Source organism: Ovis canadensis, chromosome 17 (genome assembly GCF_042477335.2).
Source record: "Ovis canadensis isolate MfBH-ARS-UI-01 breed Bighorn chromosome 17, ARS-UI_OviCan_v2, whole genome shotgun sequence".
Classification (NCBI taxonomy): domain Eukaryota; kingdom Metazoa; phylum Chordata; class Mammalia; order Artiodactyla; family Bovidae; genus Ovis; species Ovis canadensis.
In genome coordinates, this window is record NC_091261.1 from 45,737,654 (window position 1) to 45,759,008 (window position 21,355).

Genomic DNA, 21,355 nt, shown 5'->3' on the forward strand with positions numbered 1-21,355 from the left:
AATACTCTTTGTGACCCCCATCACTAGGCTTCTCCATCCATGAAATTCTCCGGGCAAGAATACTGGAGTGGGTAGCCATTCCTATTTCCAGGGGATCTTCCTGACCCAGGAATCGAACCCAGGTCTCCTGCAATGCAGGCAGATTCTTTACCATCTGAGCCACCAGAGAAGCCCCAGTAGAATCAGTTCAGTTTAGTCACATGATCATGTCTGACTCTTTGTGACCCCATGGACCGCAGCACACCAGGCTTCCCTGTCCTTCAACAACTCCTGGAGCTTGCTCTAACTCATGTTCATCGAACTGGTGATGCTCTCCAACCATCTCATCCTCTGTCGTCCCCTTCTCCTTCCTTCATTCCTTCCCAGCATCAGGGTCTTTTCTAAGGAGTAAGTTCTTCACATCAGGTGGCCAAAGTACTGGAGTTTCAGCTTCAGCACCAGTCCTTCCAATGAATATTCAGGACTGATTTCCTTTAGGATTGACTGGTTTGATCTCCTTGCAGTCTAAGGGACTGTGGAAGTGTTTTCTTCAGCACCACAGTTCAAAAGGATCAACTCTTTGGTGCTGTTTTCTTTATGGTCCAACTCTCACTTCCATGCATGACTACTGGAAAAACCACAGCTTTGACTAGATGGACCTTTGTCAGCAACAATGTCTCTGCTTTTTAATATGCTGTTTGTCATGGGTCTTCTTCCAAGGAGCAAGTGTCCTTTAATATCATGGCTGTAGCCAAAAATCTACAGTGATTTTGGAGCCCAAGAACATGAAGCCTGTCATTGTTTCCATTGTTTCCTGATCTATTTGCCATGAAGTGATGGACTGGATGCCATGATCTTCATTTTTTGAATGCTGAGTTTTAAGCCAGCTTTTTCATTCTCCTCTTTCACTTTCGTCAAGAAGCTCTTCAGTTCCTCTTTGCTTTCTGCCAAAAAGGTAGTGTCATCTGCATATCTGAGGTTATTGATATTTCTCCCAGCAATCTTGATTCTCCCAGCAATCTTGAGTCCAACTTGTTTCATCCAGTCCAGCATTTCTCATGATGTATTGTTCATATAAATTAAGCAGGGTGACAATATACAGCCTTATTGTACTCCTTTCCCAGTTAGGAACCAGTCTATTTTTCCATGTCCAGTTCTAACTGTTGCTTCTTGACCTGCATACAGGTTTCCCAGGAGGCAGGTAAGGTAGTCTGGTATTTCCATCTGTTTAAGAATTTTTCAAAGTTTGTTGTGATCCACACAGTCAAAGGCTTTAGCATAGTCAATAAAGCAGGAGTTGATGTTTTTCTGGAATTCTCTTGCTTTTTTCTAAGATCCAACAGATGTTGGCAATTTGAGTACTACCCAGCAGTAAAAAACTGAATGCTACTCAGCAATAAAAAAGAATGAAAATGCCATTTACAACAATGTGGATAGACTAGGAGACATGTTTAAAATCATAATGATGGTAAAAAGCACTGTTTGGTCAACTTTAAAGGATGACAGAGAATTAACTAGTTAAAAAACATAAAGAAAGAGAAATAATCCATTCTTTTCTGTACCAACTATACCTCAGTAACCAAATAACTGAGAAGTGGACATTTTTAAAGTCAAAGCATTCCAGGTAATGAGAGAATTTGAGTATAATCTGCAATCCCTAATTAAATAATGGATTTAGACAAGACTCATCGATGGTGGCTACATCACAATAGACAGACAACCCAGAGAGCTTTCTAACAGAAAGCACACAACACTGCCTGTAAAGTATTTTTGCTAAAAAATTAAACCTGAATTTACTGTTTTCTGGAAATACAGAGGACAGACAAATGTTAAATGATATCATAGAGATAAAAGCAGCAAAAATAAGATTGTGAGAAACTCTACAAAGGACCCAGTTTTTTCAAGAACTAAGTTAAAAGAAAAAAATGAGAAAAAATGTGTAGATTAATAGATATTTAACAAAAATTTAAACTCCAATACGTGGATGTAAATTTGATTTTGATTCCAACAATGTATATATTACTATTAATTTTTAAGGTACACTAATTGAATTGTGTATTAAAGAGTGTTCATATTTTACAGATACATATCAAAGTATTTCCAGATGAATATCTGATACCTATTCTAACATAATCTATCTTTAGGAGGTACATATAGAACGAGATTGCCATGCTTTAACAAGCTGGTGTGATGGGTGCTACTTTCTATTTTTGTATCTCTGAAAATTTCCATAATAAGCAAACAAAGAAGACGTTGTGAAACTGTGTTTCAGTGTAGGTCACTTTCCTATAAGAAATCTTTCTCGAACTCCCTCTGCCTACCAAACTGAGAACATCTAGATTCATCTCTCAACATCTTCCATCCTGTGTTCTAAATTCTAGACTCAAACACTGTTAACATTTCCCTTCTAATCTTTGCTTTATGATTTCCAAGTGGAATGCATTCTGTCTCTTTAATTTCAGCCTTCTCAATTTTATGCATCCTTCAATGTTTGCCTCAGATAACAGAACCTTAGAGCTCAAAAGAGGACTTTAACTTAGATGCAATTAGTTTAATGGGTTTTGAGCACCTTTAGAAGTAGAGGTTTAGAAGTCTAGCTTTGCTTTTCCCAACATAACATATAAAACAAATGAATTTTGCAGTAAATTTTCTTTCTGTATTGAAAAATATCTTAATCCTGCTCCTGCTGCATAAATGTATTTCATAATTATCAACTTTTTAATAAAAATCTTTGACAAATATCTGCCACAAATATTTTATTGTGCTTACAAATTAAATACTGTGCTCAGAATGCTTATAAACTAAATGTTACTTATGATTTATGTTAGAAAAGAAGCTTGCTTTTCTTCAAGCAAAACATTTTGTACAACCCAATATATATTACAGAGAAAAAACAATAAGCATTTCCACTTTTGATGAACCCTGAAGCCCTTTCTATCAAGCTTCCATCCCTGAACAAAGAATAACAACCACTAGAATCAACTTCACTCTTGCAAACAAAGAAAACCTGAGCTACAAAAGATTAAATAATTTATAACCGTCAGAGTCACAATAGCCAATGTTGGGTTTCACATCTGTATCCTACACTTTCTGCTAAATGACCGCCTTCTACTAAATGTCATCTCCTTTATTCTTTATCTAGCTTATCCCTCTTGAGATACAATCTTTCTCCACTTCAAAATACCATATATAAATTAAGTAGACATAATGTACAGACCACCTGACCTGCCTCTTGAGAAGTCTATATGCAGGTCAGGAAGCAAAAGTTAGAACTGGACATGGAACAACAGACTGGTTCCAAATAGGAAAAGGAGTACGTCAAGGCTGTATATTGTCACCCTGCTTATTGAACTTATATGCAGAGTACGTCATGAGAAACACTGGACTGGAAGAAATACAAGATTGCTGGGAGAAATATCAATCACCTCAGATATGCAGATGACACCACCCTTATGGCAGAAAGTGAAGAGGAACTAAAAAGCCTCTTGATGAACGTGAAAGTGGAGAGTGAAAAGTTGGCTTAAAGCTCAACATTCAGAAAATGAAGATCATGGCATCCGGTCCCATTACTTCATGGGAAATAGATGGGGAAACAGTGGAAACAGTGTCAGACTTTTTTTTTTTTTTGGCTTCAAAATCACTGCAGATGGTGACTGCAGCCATGAAATTAAAAGACGCTTACTCCTTGGAAGAAAAGTTATGACCAACCTAGATAGCATATTCAAAAGCAGAGACATTACTTTGCCGACTAAGGTCTGTCTAGCCAAGGCTATGGTTTTTCCAGTGGTCATGTATGGATGTGAGAGTTGGACTGTGAAGAAGGCTGAGCGCCCAAGAATTGATGCGTTTGAACTGTGGTGCTGGAGAAGACTCTTGAGAGTCCCTTGGACTGCAAGGAGATCCAACCAGTCCATTCTGAAGGAGATCACCCTGCGATTTCTTTGGAAGGAATGATGCTAAAGCTGAAACTCCAGTACTTTGGCCATGAGAAGAATTGACTCATTGGAAAAGACTCTGATGCTGGGAGGGATTGGGGGCAGGAGGAGAAGGGGACGACAGAGGATGAGATGGCTGGATGGCATCACTGACTCGATGGACGTGAGTCTGAGTGAACTCCGGGAGTTGGTGATGGACAGGGAGGCCTGGCGTGCTGTGATTCATGGGGTCGCAAAGAGTCGGACATGACTGAGTGACTGAACTGAACTGAATGTACAGAGACACTCAGTGACCACTTGTTGAAGAAATCAGTGGTCCTTACTAGATCCTGTCTGTAAAATAGCTGGGTATATATTTTACCTAACCCTTAAAATTAAAAATTTTTCTCGAGGAAATAAATTGTCTAACATGATCTTTCACTATTTAAGCAAAAGTTAACCATTTTGTGCTTTTCCTAATTTAGACAAAAGCAAAATATCCACAAATGTGAAGAGCCAAGAAAAGATGAAACATGCTGTATATTCACAGGAAATTTACTATCAAAGAGAGGTTAAAGTAATAGAAATAAAGGCTGTAAATTAGCTGTGGAAGGAATCAACCCAGACAAGAATGAAAAGACTTAACAAGGAAATACCAATTCAGAAAAAAAACCCACTAAATATCATCTATTTGATGGAAATTAAACTTATTATTAATAATAATATATGTATGCTGACATAAAATTGCAAATATTTGATCATTTACCTACCCTCTCCCCCAAAATGGCAATTTCACATGATTCAACCTATTAATAAATATAGAATCTAGTCTACTGAAAGACATGTATGTCTTTCCATCCAGGATGACTTCAATGTTCATCAACTAAACTCAATTATACTTTTAGAATAGACAAAAAACAAACCCCAAAACTAAAAAACAACAACAACAAAGACCCTACATTAATCTTATCAGAAATTATAACAGTTCATCTTGGCTAGAGTTGGAGTGAGACCTAGTAATTTAATAAAGATCCAAGCTAAGAGGAACAGTCTTGAGAGTCAATGTTTAATCCGTCTGTGATTTAATCTAAGGAAGAGATTTTAAGAGAACAAACTCAATTTTACTAAAGATATATATCCTAACCAAGAGTAACTAAACATTCTCTTTTCATCTAGCTGTATAAACAAATATAAGGCTAAACAATATTTTATTGACCTATTATTAGAAATTCTTACTAATCTAAATTATAAAGAATAACATTTGAATGGATTTTACAGAGACCTGAAAATAGGTAATCTTAAAACATTTATAATAATCCTTTACTAATCAGAATAACTTATCAAAGTACTCCCTAACATGGTTAACATTTCTCTGAATTTTTATGTTCAATTTGAATTCATAAATTTTTCTGACATGAGAAATGATGTTTTAATTACTATTTTTTACTATGATTATTGGCAAATATTACACATTCAAATGTCTGTTGCTTTAATCAACAAATGAGTAAGAATTATTATTTGTATTCTTGGATTCCAATTTTTAATTAAAAAAATTTTTGAGTGAGACACCAGGACACAGTGAATATCTTTGCTGAACAAGTAACTTTAAAGTACAAAATTAAAAGAAATTTTCTTTTAAATTACAAAATGGTAATGGCTTTGTAATGTCTATAAAAAATACAAAATAGCTACATAATGAAGCAGGTAATTATTAAAAAAAAAGTTCAAATGTTTCAACGTAAATTGACATAAATATTTACGAATTTTCAGCAATCTCTGAACACTGCTATAGCAAGACTGATTTTGAAAGCTGAAAACCACCAATATTAAAAAAAATTTTTTAGTAGTCAAAGCACACACAAAAAAGAATTTTAATATGACAATGGATTGCTTAATTCACATACTAAATTGCTCTATACAGGGAGATTTCACAATCCAGGAGCCATAGCCATGTTGCTGTAAGTAGGATTTCAACAAAGTTTTAGCTTCTTGATAGGATCCAGACATATGCTACAGAAAGAAAAAATAGTAAATTATAGAATATAGGCAGAATTTGGCTTATGAAAAGTAATTAATTAGCCTTAATCATCTTTCTTTAGTTTAACATAAATATTATGAAAAATCTTTCTGCATTTCCATTTCCTTCAGTAGTGTTTCTGAAACTAAAAATTATCCTTCTCAACACTCCTAAGAGATAATTTTCCTTCTTTTTTTAATATTTGTAATTAAAAGAGTAATGATACTCATTACAGAAAACTTGAAAAAGAATATACAAAAAGTAAAAAAAACTCACAATTCTCAAACTATAGATAACTAGAACTAATATTTTGGCTTATTTCCTTTTACTTTTTAAATAGATAAACATACTGATAAACTTTAAAAAATAAAAACCAGCTTTATTTAGGTATAATTTGTATACCATAAATTCACTCACTGGTAAATTCACCAATTGGTAAATTTACCCACTACATGTAAGTGTTCAGTTTGATGTGGGTATTTTAATGAAATTGATATAGGTGTGCAACGATCACAGTCCAGTTTTAAAATAATTTCATTACATGCAAAAAGTTCCACTGTGCTCATATACAGTCAATCTGTACTTGTAAGCCCCAGTCTCAGGCAATTATGAATCTACTTTCTGTCTCCAGAATTTTGCTTTTCATAGAAATTCCATAGAGAGTGATTAACACAGCATGTACTCTTCTGTGTCAGGTTTCTTTAAATTAGCATACCATTTTCAGATTCATTCCTGTTGTCTGATGTATCAGTTTGTTCTTTATTGCTGATTGGTATTCCATCAAATAGATATATCACACTGCTTATGCAGTCACCAGTTGATGAACATTTGTGTTGTTTCCAGGGCTTGGCTACTATAAACAATGATGCTGTAAACATTTATGTACCAGTCTTTGGTGGATATAAGTTTTTGCTTCTCTTTTCAGTGGGAGTACTGGATCACATGGTAAGTATACAAAACAAACTGCCAAACTGTTTTCCAAAGGATTTTAAAACCTTTTACATTCCCATCAGCAGTGAAAGAGGTTTCTAGTTTCTCCACAACAACATGCAGTACAGCCAGACTTTTGGATTTTAGTAGGCGTAAAGTGGTATCTCACTGTGGTTTGGTTTTGCATTTCTCTAATGACTAATCAGGATGAGCACCTTTATACGTGTATTAGCCATTCACAGATATTCTTTGCCACTTGGAAAAGTTGAATGGTTTGTCCACTTAATGATTTGTAAGAGTTCTTTATTCTAGATCCAAGACCTTTGTCAAATGTATGATTTTAAGTATTTCCTTCCATTCTGTGGCTTGTATTTTCATTTTCTTAATGATGACTTTTGAAATGCAAGTTTTAAATTCTGGACTCCATCAATTTTTTCTTTTATGGATTACATGTTTGATGCCATATCTAAGAAAAATTTGCCTAATGCAGGAAGACAAATTTTGTTGTTCAGTTGCTAAGTTGTGTCCGACTCTTTGTGACCCCATGGACAACAGCACACCAGCCTCCTCTGTCCTTTACTACCTTTCGAAGTTTGCCCAAACTTATGTCCATTGAGTCAGTGATGCCATCTAACCATTTCATCCTCTGCTGCTCCCTTCTCCTTTTGCTTTGAATCTTTCCCAGCATCAGAGTCTTTTCCAATGAGTTGGCTCTTCACATCAGGTGGCCAAAGTATTGGGGCTTCAGCATCAGCCCATCTAATGAATATTCAGGGTTGATTTCCTTTAGGATTGACTGTTTTGATCTTGCTCTCCAAGGGACTCTCAAAAGTCTTCTCCTGCACCACAATTTAAAAGCATCAATTCTTTGATGCCTAGCCTTCTTTACGGTCCAACTCTCCCAGCTGTACATGACTACTACATGTACCTGTAGTTTGTACATGGTTTATACATGTACAAACCATAGCTTTGACTATATGGACCTCTGTTGGCAAAGTGACATCTCTGCTTTTTAACACATTGTCTAGGGTTGTCATAGCTTGCCTTCCATGGGGCAAGTGACTTATAAGTTCATGGTTGCAGTCATTTTGGAGTAATTTTGGAGCCCAAGAAAATAAAATATTTTCCCACATTTTCTTTGCAAGTTGTATAGTTTTTAGCTCTCTTAGTTCTATGATCCATTTTGAGGTTTTTGCATAACTGATGTAAGTCTAGGTTAATTTGTTCTCAAATACCCAACTGTTCTATTACCATTTGTTAAAAAGACTGTCCTCTCTTCCACTAAATTCCCTTGACACCTCTGCACAAAATCAATTGATTGTAAGTGTGTGGGTTTATCTCTGGCCTCTTACTCTGTTTATTGATCTTTATGTCTATTGCTAAATCAATACATTTTCTTGATTACTGTGGCTTTATGTTAAATTGTGGAACCTAGGTAGGTTAACTCTACCATTTTGCTTAAAAATTGTTTTGGTTCTATGTCCTTTGGGTTTATATATCAATTCTATAATCAGCTTGTCAACTTCTATACAAAAGCTTACTGAGATTTTGATAAGAGCTTGCCTCGAATCAACAGATTATTTAGGAGAGAACTGACATTCTAAAAATAGAGTTTTCCAATCTATGAAATGGTACATTTCTCTTTTAGGTCTTTACACGTTTCTCTCAGCAATGTTTCATTATTTTTCATGTACAGGTCTTATAGTTCTTTTGTTAAATTTATTCCTAATATTTTATACTCTCTTATGGAAAAAACTATTTTTTCCAGTTTAATTTTAGAGTGTTCATTCTTAACATATAGATATACAATTTATTCTTCTACGTTGTTCTTATACTGTGTGCTAAATTCACACGATATAGCTGTTTGTTTTTGGTAGATTCCATAGGATATTTTACATACAAGATCATTTAGGAATAAGGACAGTTTTTCTACTTCCTTTCCAGTTTGGATGCCTTTTCTTTCTTTCTCTTGCCTTACTGCATTGGCTAGAACCTACAGATCAATGTTGACTAGAAGTGGTGAGAGCACTCTTGGGGCAAAGGGAAAGAGTATTCAGCCTTCAGCATTGTCATGTAAACTGCAGATTTTCACTGATGCCCTTTATCTAGTAGAGCAAGTTCTATTTCTTATTTGTTCAGTGTTTCTACTGCGAATAGGTGTTAAATTTTGTCAAATGCATTATGTACATCTATTGAGACAAACAAACAGGTTTTGAATTTAAAAATATTCACATAATATGTCAAATGATTTTCTGGTGTTAAATCACCCTTGCATTTCTGGAATAAACCTCCTTTGTATATAATCGTTTCTGTATGTTGCTGGATTTGGTTTGTCAATATCTTATGAAGAATTTCTACATTTATGTTCCTAAGAGATTCTGATTTATAGTTTTCACTTATAATGTTTCTGCCCACTTCTGGTATCAGGGTTTTTAATATTGCCTTATAAAATGAGTTGGGAAGCACTCGCTGCTCCTTTATTCTGTTAAATACTTTTTGTATGATTTATGTTAATCTTTGCTTCTATATTTGATAAAATTCACAAGTGAATTCATAACTGTACTTTCACTTTTCTTTAAAGAATTTTAATTAATAATATAATTTCTTTATATTAGTTCAATTTAGATGTTCTCTTAGTCAAGTTTTGCAATTTGTCTTTCTAGGAATGTCCTCATTTCATCTAACTTGTCTAATCTGTTGACAAAAGTTGTTTGTAATATTTTCTTATAATTTTTTTAGCTCTTTGGGCTCTTCAGTGATGACCCTTCTTTCCGTCAAGATTTTGATCATTTATGCTATCTCTTATTTCTCAGTCTAAAGGATTATCAACTGTGCTGATTTTTCTCAATGAAACAACTTTTGAGTTCATTGATTTTTCTGTTTATTTTCCTGTTTTGTTTTTACCTACCTTCCAACCTATCCTATATTATTTCACCTCTTTTTAAAATACTTAACACTTCATGAATTAGCATGTCATCCTTACACAGGGGCCATGTATGTTAGTCTTCTCTGTATCATTTCAATTTTAGTATATGTGCTGTCAAAGCAAGCACTCTTATTTTTTTTAAAATATACTCTTCTAACTTCTAACTTCTTTTAGGTGGAAGCTTAAATAACTGATTTTTATGGTTCTCTTCCTTTCTAAAATAAGCACTTAAAGCTATGTATTTCTAAACCCTTCTTATATTCTTTTTATTTTTATCCTTGTTGATTTCTAATTTAATTGTACAGTAGTTACAGCATATGTTTTATGATTTCAACACTTTTAAACTTATTGGAACTTGCTTTATGGCCTACATGGTCTGTAGTGGAGAATGCTCCATGTGTATTTGAAAAGAAGGTATATTCTGCTGTTGTGCGGAAAATAGTGTTTGGTTTGGTTGGACTGCAGTATTATTCAAGCCTTCTATATTCTTACTGATTTTCTCTCTAGTTGTACTATCAATTACTAAGACAAGAATATTAATTAAAACCTCCAACTATAAGTGCAGAGGGTAAAGTGTCTGCCTGCAATGCAGGAGACCTGGGTTTGATCCCTGGGTCAGAAATGATCCCCTGGAGAAGGAAATGGCAACCCACTCCAGTACTCTTGCCTGGAAAATCCCATGGACACAGAAGCTTGGTAGACTACAGTCCATGGGATCACAAAGAGTCGGACACGACTGAGCAACTTCACTCCAACTGTAACTGCAGAACTGTCCATTTAACCTTTAAATGCTAACAGGTTTTGCTTATATATTTTGAAGTTCCACTGTTTTACCCATATAGCAATATTTACCTGTTGTATATTAACAACATTTGGAACAACAATAGTGTATTTTTACCACTAAAATGTTACTCTTTGTTTCTCATATTATTTTTCATCTTGATGTGTGTTTGACATTAATATACACACTCCAGCTAATTTATTGCTATTGTTTGCATGGTATGTCATTTTTTCATCCTTTATTTTCAATCTACTTGTATTTTTTAATGTAACATGTCTCTTGCAGAGACCATATAGCTGGATTTTGCATTTTGCCCGATATGACAATCTCTGTCTTTTCTAGGACATTTTGTTGTTGTTCAGTGCCTAAATCGTGTCCAGTTCTTTAACAACCCCATGAACTGAAGCACTGCCAGACTTCCCTGTCCTTCAATATCTCATGGAGCTTGCTCAAATTCATGTCCATTGAGTCGGTGATGCCATCCAACAATCTCATCCTCTGGCACCCCGTTCTGCCCTCCATCTTTCCCAGCATCAGGGTCTTTTCCAGTGAGTCAGCTCTTCATATCAGATGGCCAAGGGATTGGAGCTTCAGCCTCAGCATCAGTCTTTCTAATGAATATTCAGGGTTGATTTCCTTCAGGACTGACTGGTTTGATTTCCTTGCAATCCAAGAGACTCTCAAGAGTTTCTAACATCACAGATTAAAAGCATCAATTCTTCAGTGCTCAGCCTTATTTATTGTCCAGCACTCATATCCATCCATGACTACTGGAAAAACCACAGTTTTGACTATATAGAATTTTGTCAGCAAAGTGATGTCTCTGCTTTGTAATATGCTATATAGGTTTGTCCTTTCTTCCAAGGAGCAAGTGTCTTTTAATTTCATGGCTGCAGTCACCATCTGCAGTGATTTCAGAGCCCAAGAAAATAAAGCCTGTCACTGTTTCCATTGTTTCCCCATCTATTCACCATGAAGAGATGGGACCGGATGCCATGATCTTAGCTTTTTGAATGCTGAGTTTTAAGCCAGCATTTTTACTCTCCTCTTTCATCCACATCAGGAGGCTCTTTAGTTCCTTTTCACTTTCTGCCATTAGACTGGTATCATCTGCATATCTGAGGTTGTTGATATGCAGTTATCTCTCAGCAATCTTAATTCCAGCTGGTAAGTCATCCAGCCCGGCATTTCTCATGATGTAGTCTACGTATCAGTTAAATAAGCAGGGTGGCAATATACAGCCTTGACCTACTCCTTTCCCAATTTTGAACCAACCCATTGTTCCATGTCCAGTTTTAACTGCTGTTTCTTGGCCTGCATATAGGTTTCTCAGTAGGCAGGTAAGATGGTCTGGTACTGCCATCTCTTTAAGAATTTTCCAATTTGTTGTGATCCACACGGTCAAAGGCTTTAGTGTAATCAATGTAATCAATGAGGCAGAAGTGGATGTTTTTCTGGAATTCTTTTACTTTTTCTTTAACATCATCATATTTTAGGATTTGAAATAGTCAGCTGGAATTCCATCACCTCCACTAGCTTTGTTCATCATAATGCTTCCTAAGACACCCCCCCATCCCCCGCCCCGGAATTCACACTCTAGAATGTCTGGCCCTTGGAGAGTGACCACACTATCATGGTTATCTGGGTCATTCAGACCTTTTTCATATAGTTCTTCTGTGTATTTTTCCCACCTCTTCTTAATCTCTTCTGCTTCTCTTAGATCTTTCCCATTTCTGTCCTTTATTGTGTCCATCCTTGCATGAGATGTTCCCTTAGTATCTCTAAAATTTTCTTGAAGAGATCTCTAGTCTTTCAAATTCTATTGCTTTTTTTTTGTTCTTGCATTGTTCACTGAAGAAGTCTTTCTTATCTCTCCTTGCTATTCTCTGGAACTCTGCACTCAGCTAGGTATATCATTCCCTTTCTCCCTTGCCTTTCACTTGTCTTCTTTCCTCAGCTGTTTGTTAAGCCTCATTAGATAACTTCACTTTCTTGTAGTTCTTTTCCTTTGGGATGGTTTTGGTCACTGCCTCCTGTACAATGTTACGAACATCCATCCATAGTTCTTTAGGCACTCTGTCAGATTTAATCCCTTGAATCAGTCACTTCCACTGTATAATCATAAGTGAAAGTGAAGTTGCTCAGTCATGTCCGACTCTTTGCAACCCCATGGACTGTAGCCTACCAGGCTCCTCCGACCATGGGATTCTCCAGGCAAGAATACTGGAGTGCGTTGCCATTTCCTTCTCCAGGGGATCTTCCCAACCCAGGGATCGAACCCAGGGTCGAACCCGGGTCTCCCGCATTGGAGGCAGACGCTTTAACCTCTGAGGCACCAGGGAAGCCTGGTGTATAATCATATGGTATTTGATTTAGGTCATACCTAATGACTGAGTGGTTTTCCCTACTTTTTTCAATTTGAGTCTGAATTTTGCAATAAGGAGCTCACAATCTGAGCCACAGTCAGTTCTAGGTCCTGTTTATGCTGACTGTGTGGAGCTTCTCCATCTTTGGCTCCAAAGAATATAATCAATTTGATTTCAGTATTGACCACACGTGTAGTCATCTCTTGTGTTATTGGAAGAGGGTGTTTTTTATGACCAGTGTGTTCTCTTGGGAAAACTCTGTTAGCGTTTGCCCTGCTTCATTTTGTACTCCAAGGCCAAACATGTCTGTCACTCTAGGTATCTCCTGAGTTCCTACTTTTGCATTCTCATCCCTTATGATGAAAAGGACATCTTTTCTTGGTGTTAGTTCTAGAAGGTCTTGTAGGTCTTCATAGAAACATTCAACTTCAGCTTCTTCAGCATTAGTGGTTGGGGCATAGACTTGGATTACTGTGATGTAGAGTGGTTTGCCTTAGAAACAAACTGAGATCATTCTGTCATTTTCGAGGTTTTAGAATATTCAAATTTAATGTTTTAATAATTATTGATAAGTGGATTTATGTCTGCCATGTCATTACTTATTTTCCAAGTCCTGTGTCTTTTATTTATTTGCTGCTTTACTGCCTTCTAGTCTTTTTAAAAATACATTTTTTAGGACAGTATTTTAATTCCTCTGCTGATATTTTAGCAATAGCTTTCAAGTTATTGCTTTCATGACTACTTCAGGAATTACAATATGCTTCTTTTTCTTACCATAGTTTACTTCAGATTGATACTGACATAATCCTGGTAATGCACAGAAACTCAAGATTTTCTCTTTGTCTTAATCAGCTTGCCTGTAATGTATCTAGATGTGAATCTTTTTTTTTTCCTTGGGATTTTGTGAGCATCTTGGGTCTGCTAATGTTTTTCATCAAATATGGAAATTTTTTTCAGTAATTTCTTCAAATATTTTTGTTGATCCTTTTCTCTTTTTCTCTAGAATTTCTAGTAAACATAAGTTGGTACACTTAACATTGTTCCACAAATCTCTCAAGTTCTGTAAAATTTTCTTTTATTTGCTTCATCTGTCCTTTAAAATTATTTTGATTTATCTTCAAAGCCCATTGATATTTTTCTGCAATCTCACACGTACTGTTGAGTCCATCTAGAGAATTATTCATTTCACTTATTATTTATTGTTTCAGTCCTAGAATATTCATCTGGGTCTTTTTCTGAATTTTGAGTTTTTTTGACTTTTGCCTTTTCTTTTGAGCTTCTATTTCTCTGCTGAGATCACCTATTTACTGAAACATTGTTACCCTTTCCTTTAATAACTTGAACATATTTATAACAGTTGCTTTGAAGACTTTGCTGTATTCAAAACTGGAATCCTCTCAAAACCAGTTTCTTTTCTAAGTATAGATTTTATTTTACTTTCCTGCTTTTACATACCCCATAATTTTGGGGTGAAAGAGACTTTTTGGATAATATATTATAGTAACTCTGGATTCTATTTTTCTATAAGGTTTTGTTTTTGTTTTCTGCATGTTGAAATAGTAAGCTGTTTTCACCTATGGTGTGTACTGTCTCTTTCCAGTTTCTGTTTTAGCCTGGTTTCCTAGTAGTTACCATGTATCTGCAAAGCTTCAGCTCAGTTCAGTCACTCAGTCGTGTCCTACTCTGTGACCCTATGAACCGCAGCATGACAGGCCTCCCTATCCATCACCAACTCCTGGAGTTCACTTAAACTCATGTCCATCGAGTCAGTGATGCCATCCAGCCATCTCATCCTCTGTCGCCCCCTTCTCCTCCTGCCCCCAATCTTTCCCAGCATCATGGTCTTTTCAAATGAGTCAGCTCTTCACATCAGGTGGCCAAAGTTCTGGAGTTTCAGCTTCAGCATCAGTCATTCCAATGAACACCCAGGACTGATCTCCTTTAGGATGGTCTGGTTGGATCTCCTTGCAGTCCAAGGAACTCTCAAGAGTCTTCTCTACCCCTCTGGATCATCTCAGTGCACCAGGCCCAAGCATCCAGTATCATGCATTGAACACGGACTAGCTATTCATTTCATATATGATATTATACATGTTTCAATGCCATTCTCCCAAATCTAATTAACCTCCAATTAAAATAAATTTATATATATAAAAAAAGTCTTCTGCAACAGCACAGTTCAGAAACATCAATTCTTCGGCGCTCAGCTTTCTTTACAGTCCAACTCTCACATCCATACATGACCACTGGAAAAACCATAGCCTTGACTAGATGGACCTTTGTTGGCAAAGTAATGTCTCTGCTTTTCAATATGCTGTCTAGGTTGGTCAAAATTTTCCTTCTGAGGAGTAAGCATCTTTTAATTTCATGGCTGCAACCACCATCTGCAGTGATTTTGGAGCCCAGAAAAATAAATTCTGACACTGTTTCCACTGTTTCTCCGTCTATTTTCCATGAAGTGATGGGATTCGTTTTCTGAATGTTGAGCTTTCAGCCAACTTTTTCACTCTCCTCTTTCACTTTCATCGAGAGGCTCTTTAGTTCTTCTTCACTTTCTGCCATAAGGGTGGTGTCATCTGCATATCTGAGGTTATTGATATTTCTCCTGGCAATCTTGATTCCAGCTTGTGCTTCCTCCAGCCCAGCCTTTCTCATGATGTACTCTGCATATAAGTTAAATAAGCAGGGTGACAATATACAGCCTTGACGTACTCCTTTTCCTATTTGGAACCAGTCTGTTGTTCCATGTCCAGTTCTAACTGCTGTTTTCTGACCTGCATACAGGTTTCTCAAGAAGCAAGTCAGGTGGTCTGGTATTCCCATCTCTTTCAGAATTTTCCACAGTTTATTGTGATAAACTGCAAATAAGTGATAAGCAAATGATTTGCTTAGTGATAAGCAAATGACTTTAGCAGGCATTACACTCAACACCTTAAACTTGTAAGACTTCTACCTTCTTCTGATCAATTAATTTGGGGAGGGATGGGTGGCACAGTGTATTTAATATTGCAGGCAGTTCTATTTCACACTTTTAACTCTTTTCTGGGTTCTCTTGAGTCTCATTTGCACCTGAGTGTAATTTATTGGTCACCCAAGGATATATAGAGAATTTCTTTCAACTCTTCCATGGCTCTTTCATTTCCAGTATCTACCTGTTATACTCTTTTGTATACCACTTGCTCCAACAAGGACTGCAACCTTGCATCAGTTACTGATTTTTGCCATTTTTCTCCCTATCAGGTTTGGCACATTTAGTCGAAAAAGTGACGAATGCTCACCCTCTTGCCCAAAATCAAGTCCAGAAAATCTACTACTTTTGGTGGCATTTTCAATCTCATAAAACTAGAGTTCTTGCCATTCAAACTAGCAGAGAGAAAGGAGAGAGAACAGGAACACCTTTGGGCAAAGGTTTCACAAATTCCTGCTGTTCTTTCCCAGAGTTCTAAGTTTTACAAGACTATACAATTTCCAATGTGTTGTCTGCCTTTAGTCAATTTCCAGAGTTGTGAAAAGGGTTTTTATCTCGACTAATTCGTCCAATTTTATCACAATTTCTGTTTGTTTTTTTTTTTTTAATAGAGATGACTTGAAACCTCTTTGTGCAGCCAAAGTCAGAAATTGTCTAGGGTAAGCTTTTATACTTAAAAATGTGTCTATATACAAACTACCTACCATTAGTATTCATTGCTTTACAGGTTTGAGCATTATACAGTTTGAGCATTAAGATATAGATGAAATTAAGACTTTCATACAATACTATATTGTTACTGAAAAGGAAATTAGATAAAAAACAATATGTATTTCACAACTTGAAAACATGGATATTTCATACTATGACACGGCTCGGTTCATAGTATACTGAATAAAAAAAACTAAAAAGCACATCAAGTATGAGCATAGGGCTTCCCAGGTGGCTCAGTGGTAGAGAATCTGCCGGCCAAGCAGAAGATGTGACTTCAATCCCTGGGTTGGGAAGATTGTCTGGAGAAGGAAATGGCAACCCACTTGAGTATTCTAGTCTGGGAAATCCCATGAACAGCAGAGCCTGTTGGGTTATAGTCCATGAGGTCACAAAAAATCGGACATGACCAAAGTGACTTAGTGCACACATGCACACATACACAAAAAATATAAATACATGACAAGAAAATGAAACAACATGCTTATAAGATTAGGAGTATTATACTGGAATAATAGGTAGGATTATAAGCTAATATTTCCCATCTGCATTTAAGAAAGATTTCCAAGTTCTCTACTCAAATATGCATTATGTTTGTAATACTAAAAAAGTGTATTTTTAAAGATATAAAAGGCTCTCTATATATCACTTAAGCCCAAATCACAAACTCAAAGGTGTTTCACAACTTAGGAAGATAAGCAAAGTAATTTACGTAAATATAGTAATGCATTATTTTAGAATACTGAAATACTATAGCTAACATAGTTAATATCATACACAAAAGAGATTTTATTACCTTTTTGTTTCTCTGGGTATGACCAGCATGTTTTTAGCAATATTGCCAAGGTTGGTACATACCATACTGAGGAAGCTACTAAAAGTGGTAAAACTTATTCACATATGCAATTTCCAACATATCCATTTAAAATCTAATTTTACCACTACATGGCAATATCAGGAATTATTTAACCATTATTTTGCTATGTATCATCATCAAATTACCACAGTACTATTGTCTTAAAATTTTTATTTCAATGATCAGTTTCATTCTTTTAAAGACTTACCTTAGCTGCATGATATGTACTAGCTTCAAGTATGTCTTCTTTTTTAGCTTCTTTGGCAAGCAGGTTAAATCGACTTAACATTGCAGCCTTACAAAGCCGACTTGCCATTGACACACCACTTTTAAATGGGGAACTAAAGTAGAAAAGAATGAAACAATCACTAATCATTATTTAATGATTTATGTTAGCACTTACAGGGATTACAGTCAATACAAAATGTATATTTATCTCAATTATGCACAGAGAAGATAGTGAAATTTTCTATATAAAATTATTCTGAATATTTAACTGCTTTCTGAAGCTAATTTCTTTTATAAAAATTAGTGTATGTTATCAGAGTATTACATTAAGAATTAAAGCAAAAGATGGATATTTGGAACATTTCTACTGTTTGAGGCAAAATTAATCTATAGTGATCCAAATTAAGATAGTGATCCAAATTAAGATAAGTAGAACCAGGGATTGACTAGATGAGGGAACAGAAATCTTTTTTGAGATGAAGAAAGCATCCTGAATTTTGACTGGGGTAATGGTTACACAGGTGTGTATACATATATACACAAATATATATATGTGTGTGTATATATAAACTCATGAAATTATACATTTTAATGTACAATTTGACTCCCTAAAAAGTAAAATATATGTACTTCATCACCCTTCATATATATATACGTGCATATGTGTACACATGTAAATCTCTCCCATTATATATTCTCTTTAGTTGTTTTTGTGATAGATTGCAAAAACTGCCAAAATCCTTTATTCTTGTTGCATGCTCTTTACAATATAATTTTTCAGATTCTTCCATCAACAACAATGGCTTATTCTTCCTCCCCTTGAATTTGGACTGGCCTTGTAACTTGTTTTGGTCAATAAAATACTCTGTGCCAGTTGCAAGCCTGGGCTGCAAGCAGTTTGTTTCTATGCCTTGGCACTCCTTCCTCTACCATATGAACTTGCTGAGATTGGTCCACTAGAAGATGAGAGCCCAGCTGTCCCTCTAAGATCAGCCAAGCTGCCTTACAGTTGACCTACAGCTGACCCCACACACATGGGAGAGCTTGACCAAATCTAGCTCAGCTGACCTAAGGATTTGGGAGCAGTAAAAAGTGGTTGGTGTTTTAAGCCTCTAAAACAATAGTATATGCAGCAATAGTTAACACATACTCTTGTTAACAAAATGTACTAATCTCTATATATTAATTTTCCACCATGATACCTTTTTCTGGTGGTGTTTTTTCAGATGATTCTCTTGGACTTTTCAGGTATAAAACGATACCATATGGAAAAAGTCATTTTACCTCCTCCTCTCCAATATTTTGTGTCTTTCCTTTCTTTTGTTAAATGCATTAAACAACATCTTAAACAACAATAACAGTAAATAATAATGTCCTGTTTTGGACGCTAGTAGAAATGACTCTGAGATTTCATCATGAATCATGACGACAATTTGGACAAATAAGAGATGTATTTTATTCTTAACAAAAATATCTATTACTTTCTTATTGGGCATCTTTTGTCAAGAATAGTTGTAGAGCTGTACTGCATGTCTTCTTGGAATTTATAAAGATGAAATATGGTGTTTTTCCCTACATCAGTTAATATAACAAATTTATTAATAAAAGTTTCTAATTTGGTATTTTTATTATGTTATTTTCCTCAGTTCTAGAAAAATTGCCACTTAGTAATGCATAATATACACTAAGGTTCTGCTTCTTATTATTTTATTTAGCAATTTTGCTTGGATATAAAATTGAGCTTGGTCTATAACTTTTGGGGGTGGGCGTGAAATCTTCTATCAAGCTTAAGAACCAATGATATAGGGCTTCCCAGGTGGCTCAGAGGTAAAGAATAAGCCTGACAATGCAAGAGATGCAGGAGACATGGTTCAGTCCCTGGGTCAATAAGATCCCCTGGAGAAGGAAATGGCAACCCACTCCAGTATTCTTGCCTGAAAAACACCATGGATAGGAGCCTGGTGGGTTACACTTCATAGGGTCACAAAGAGGCAGATATGACTGAGCATGTATACACGATCAATGATGCTTCAGAAAAGGATTTGAATCTTTTCCATCTTTTCAGATAGCATTGGAAGTTTCTGCTATTTAAAGGTTTAAAACATTCCTCTGAACCACCTCAAAATGTTGCTTTCTTTGAAAAAGAGGTAGGGCATCTTCTTGGTAGCTTTCTCAAGAAAATAATGTAAGATTTTCTCCTCTTGTGTACCAATTTTAGAAATAACTTTTCCTCAAAATGTATGCATTTCACCCATATTTTCAAATATATTTGCATGGTGATCAAAGAAGTTTCCTATGATTTCTTTAAATTTTCTCTGTGATAACTCCTTTATCATTATTTTATATGAGATTAGACAGTGCTTTTTTCCCCACACAGAATCAGTTTTTATGATCATTTCTAACTTCATCTGTTCTCTCTTTATTTTACATTTCTAGTATTATAAATTTTTTCACTCTATTTTCCTTATTTGTTGATATAAATATCCAAAGAACTGGCTTTTCCATTCAGCTTTGCTTTAGCTATATAAGTTAAAAGTTCTGAAATGCAATGCATTAAACATCCTGTTTTCTAAATATTCTATGGCTTCATTTTATATTCCCTCTTTGAGTCAAAAGTTAGAGAACTTCTTTTGCCCAATGAAAGGAGTTTCTAAGTATTCTGACTTTATGTGATTTATACTTTTATGGCATCACAATCAGAGAATACTGTCTACATCACTTATACTTTTCAGAATTTGAGACTTTTCTTTGTGGCCTAACGTATGGTCAATTTTTGTTAATGTTCTGTAGGTTCCTGAAAAGTAGGTATATTTTATATTTTTATGGTGTAGAATTTTAAAGAAATTAATCAAATCTACATTATTAAGATTGATATATTCTTATTATTCTGTCTATTCAATCTACCACTAACTGAAAGAGGTGAATTATTGCCTCCACTAACTAATAGTGTATTATCCTATTTATCCTCGTTGTAATTTCTACTTTATGAATGTTGACACGTCATGTTATTTGTTGCACAATTACTCAGAACTGTTCTTCCTTGTGGATTATATTGCTAAAGTGTTTTTTGCCTTATGTACTACTTTGGGGTTGAATAATTAGATCGTGTTTGTTTTCTCTGTGTTTGCAGCAGCAGCAGCAAGCATTTGGCTATAAAAAATGAGTTAAGCTCATTTTATATTAATTTAAATTTTGGTTTAAAAATATGTTTTCAGTAAACTGTTTTCAGTGTCTTTCATAGAAGACCTGCTTTGTTTGTATGTTATTAACAGAGATACCCTTCTTTATGCTGATTCAAAGCATAAACAGTATAATTTATACTAGTTAAAATAGTCAATAGTTCATACTTGAAGAAACATTTGTATGGGATCTTAATTTAAATCTGTCTCTCACAAAGAAAGCAAATTTAGGCACTTAAACTGTTAATATTATTCATTAGTCCATTATAAATGTATGTTCACATAAAAGAAGGATTTTAGTTTTACTTGATAATCAATGTTAGGGATATTACAAGGGTATATGTAAGAGGCATAACGTATTATGGAGAAGAACAAAGACTTTGGAAATAAAATACTCAGATCAGAATCCTAGCTGTTTAACTTAATAGTTGGGTGACTTTAAGAAAGATATTTAACCTAGCTTGAATCTCAGTCTCTTTATCTGTAAAAAGAAACAAACA

General features: G+C 35.3%; 1 protein-coding gene and 1 non-coding gene across 2 annotated transcripts in view; both read right to left on the reverse strand.

Moving 5' to 3' along the window:
- Positions 1-5,729: 5,729 nt before the first annotated feature.
- The window catches only part of ADAD1 (adenosine deaminase domain containing 1), a 45,145-nt gene continuing 29,519 nt past the window's right edge, over positions 5,730-21,355 (reverse strand). Inside the window, exons 10-11 of the mRNA XM_069557483.1 lie at positions 17,657-17,789; positions 5,730-5,903 (exon numbers count right to left, since the gene is read on the reverse strand). Of these exons, the coding sequence (XP_069413584.1) occupies positions 5,790-5,903; positions 17,657-17,789 (247 nt within the window). The 3' untranslated portion in view covers positions 5,730-5,789. The remainder of the gene's footprint in view (positions 5,904-17,656; positions 17,790-21,355) is intronic.
- Positions 9,783-9,893, reverse strand: LOC138423010 (U6 spliceosomal RNA). Its single transcript, XR_011250116.1, has one exon. It is a non-coding gene; the product is annotated as a U6 spliceosomal RNA (small nuclear RNA).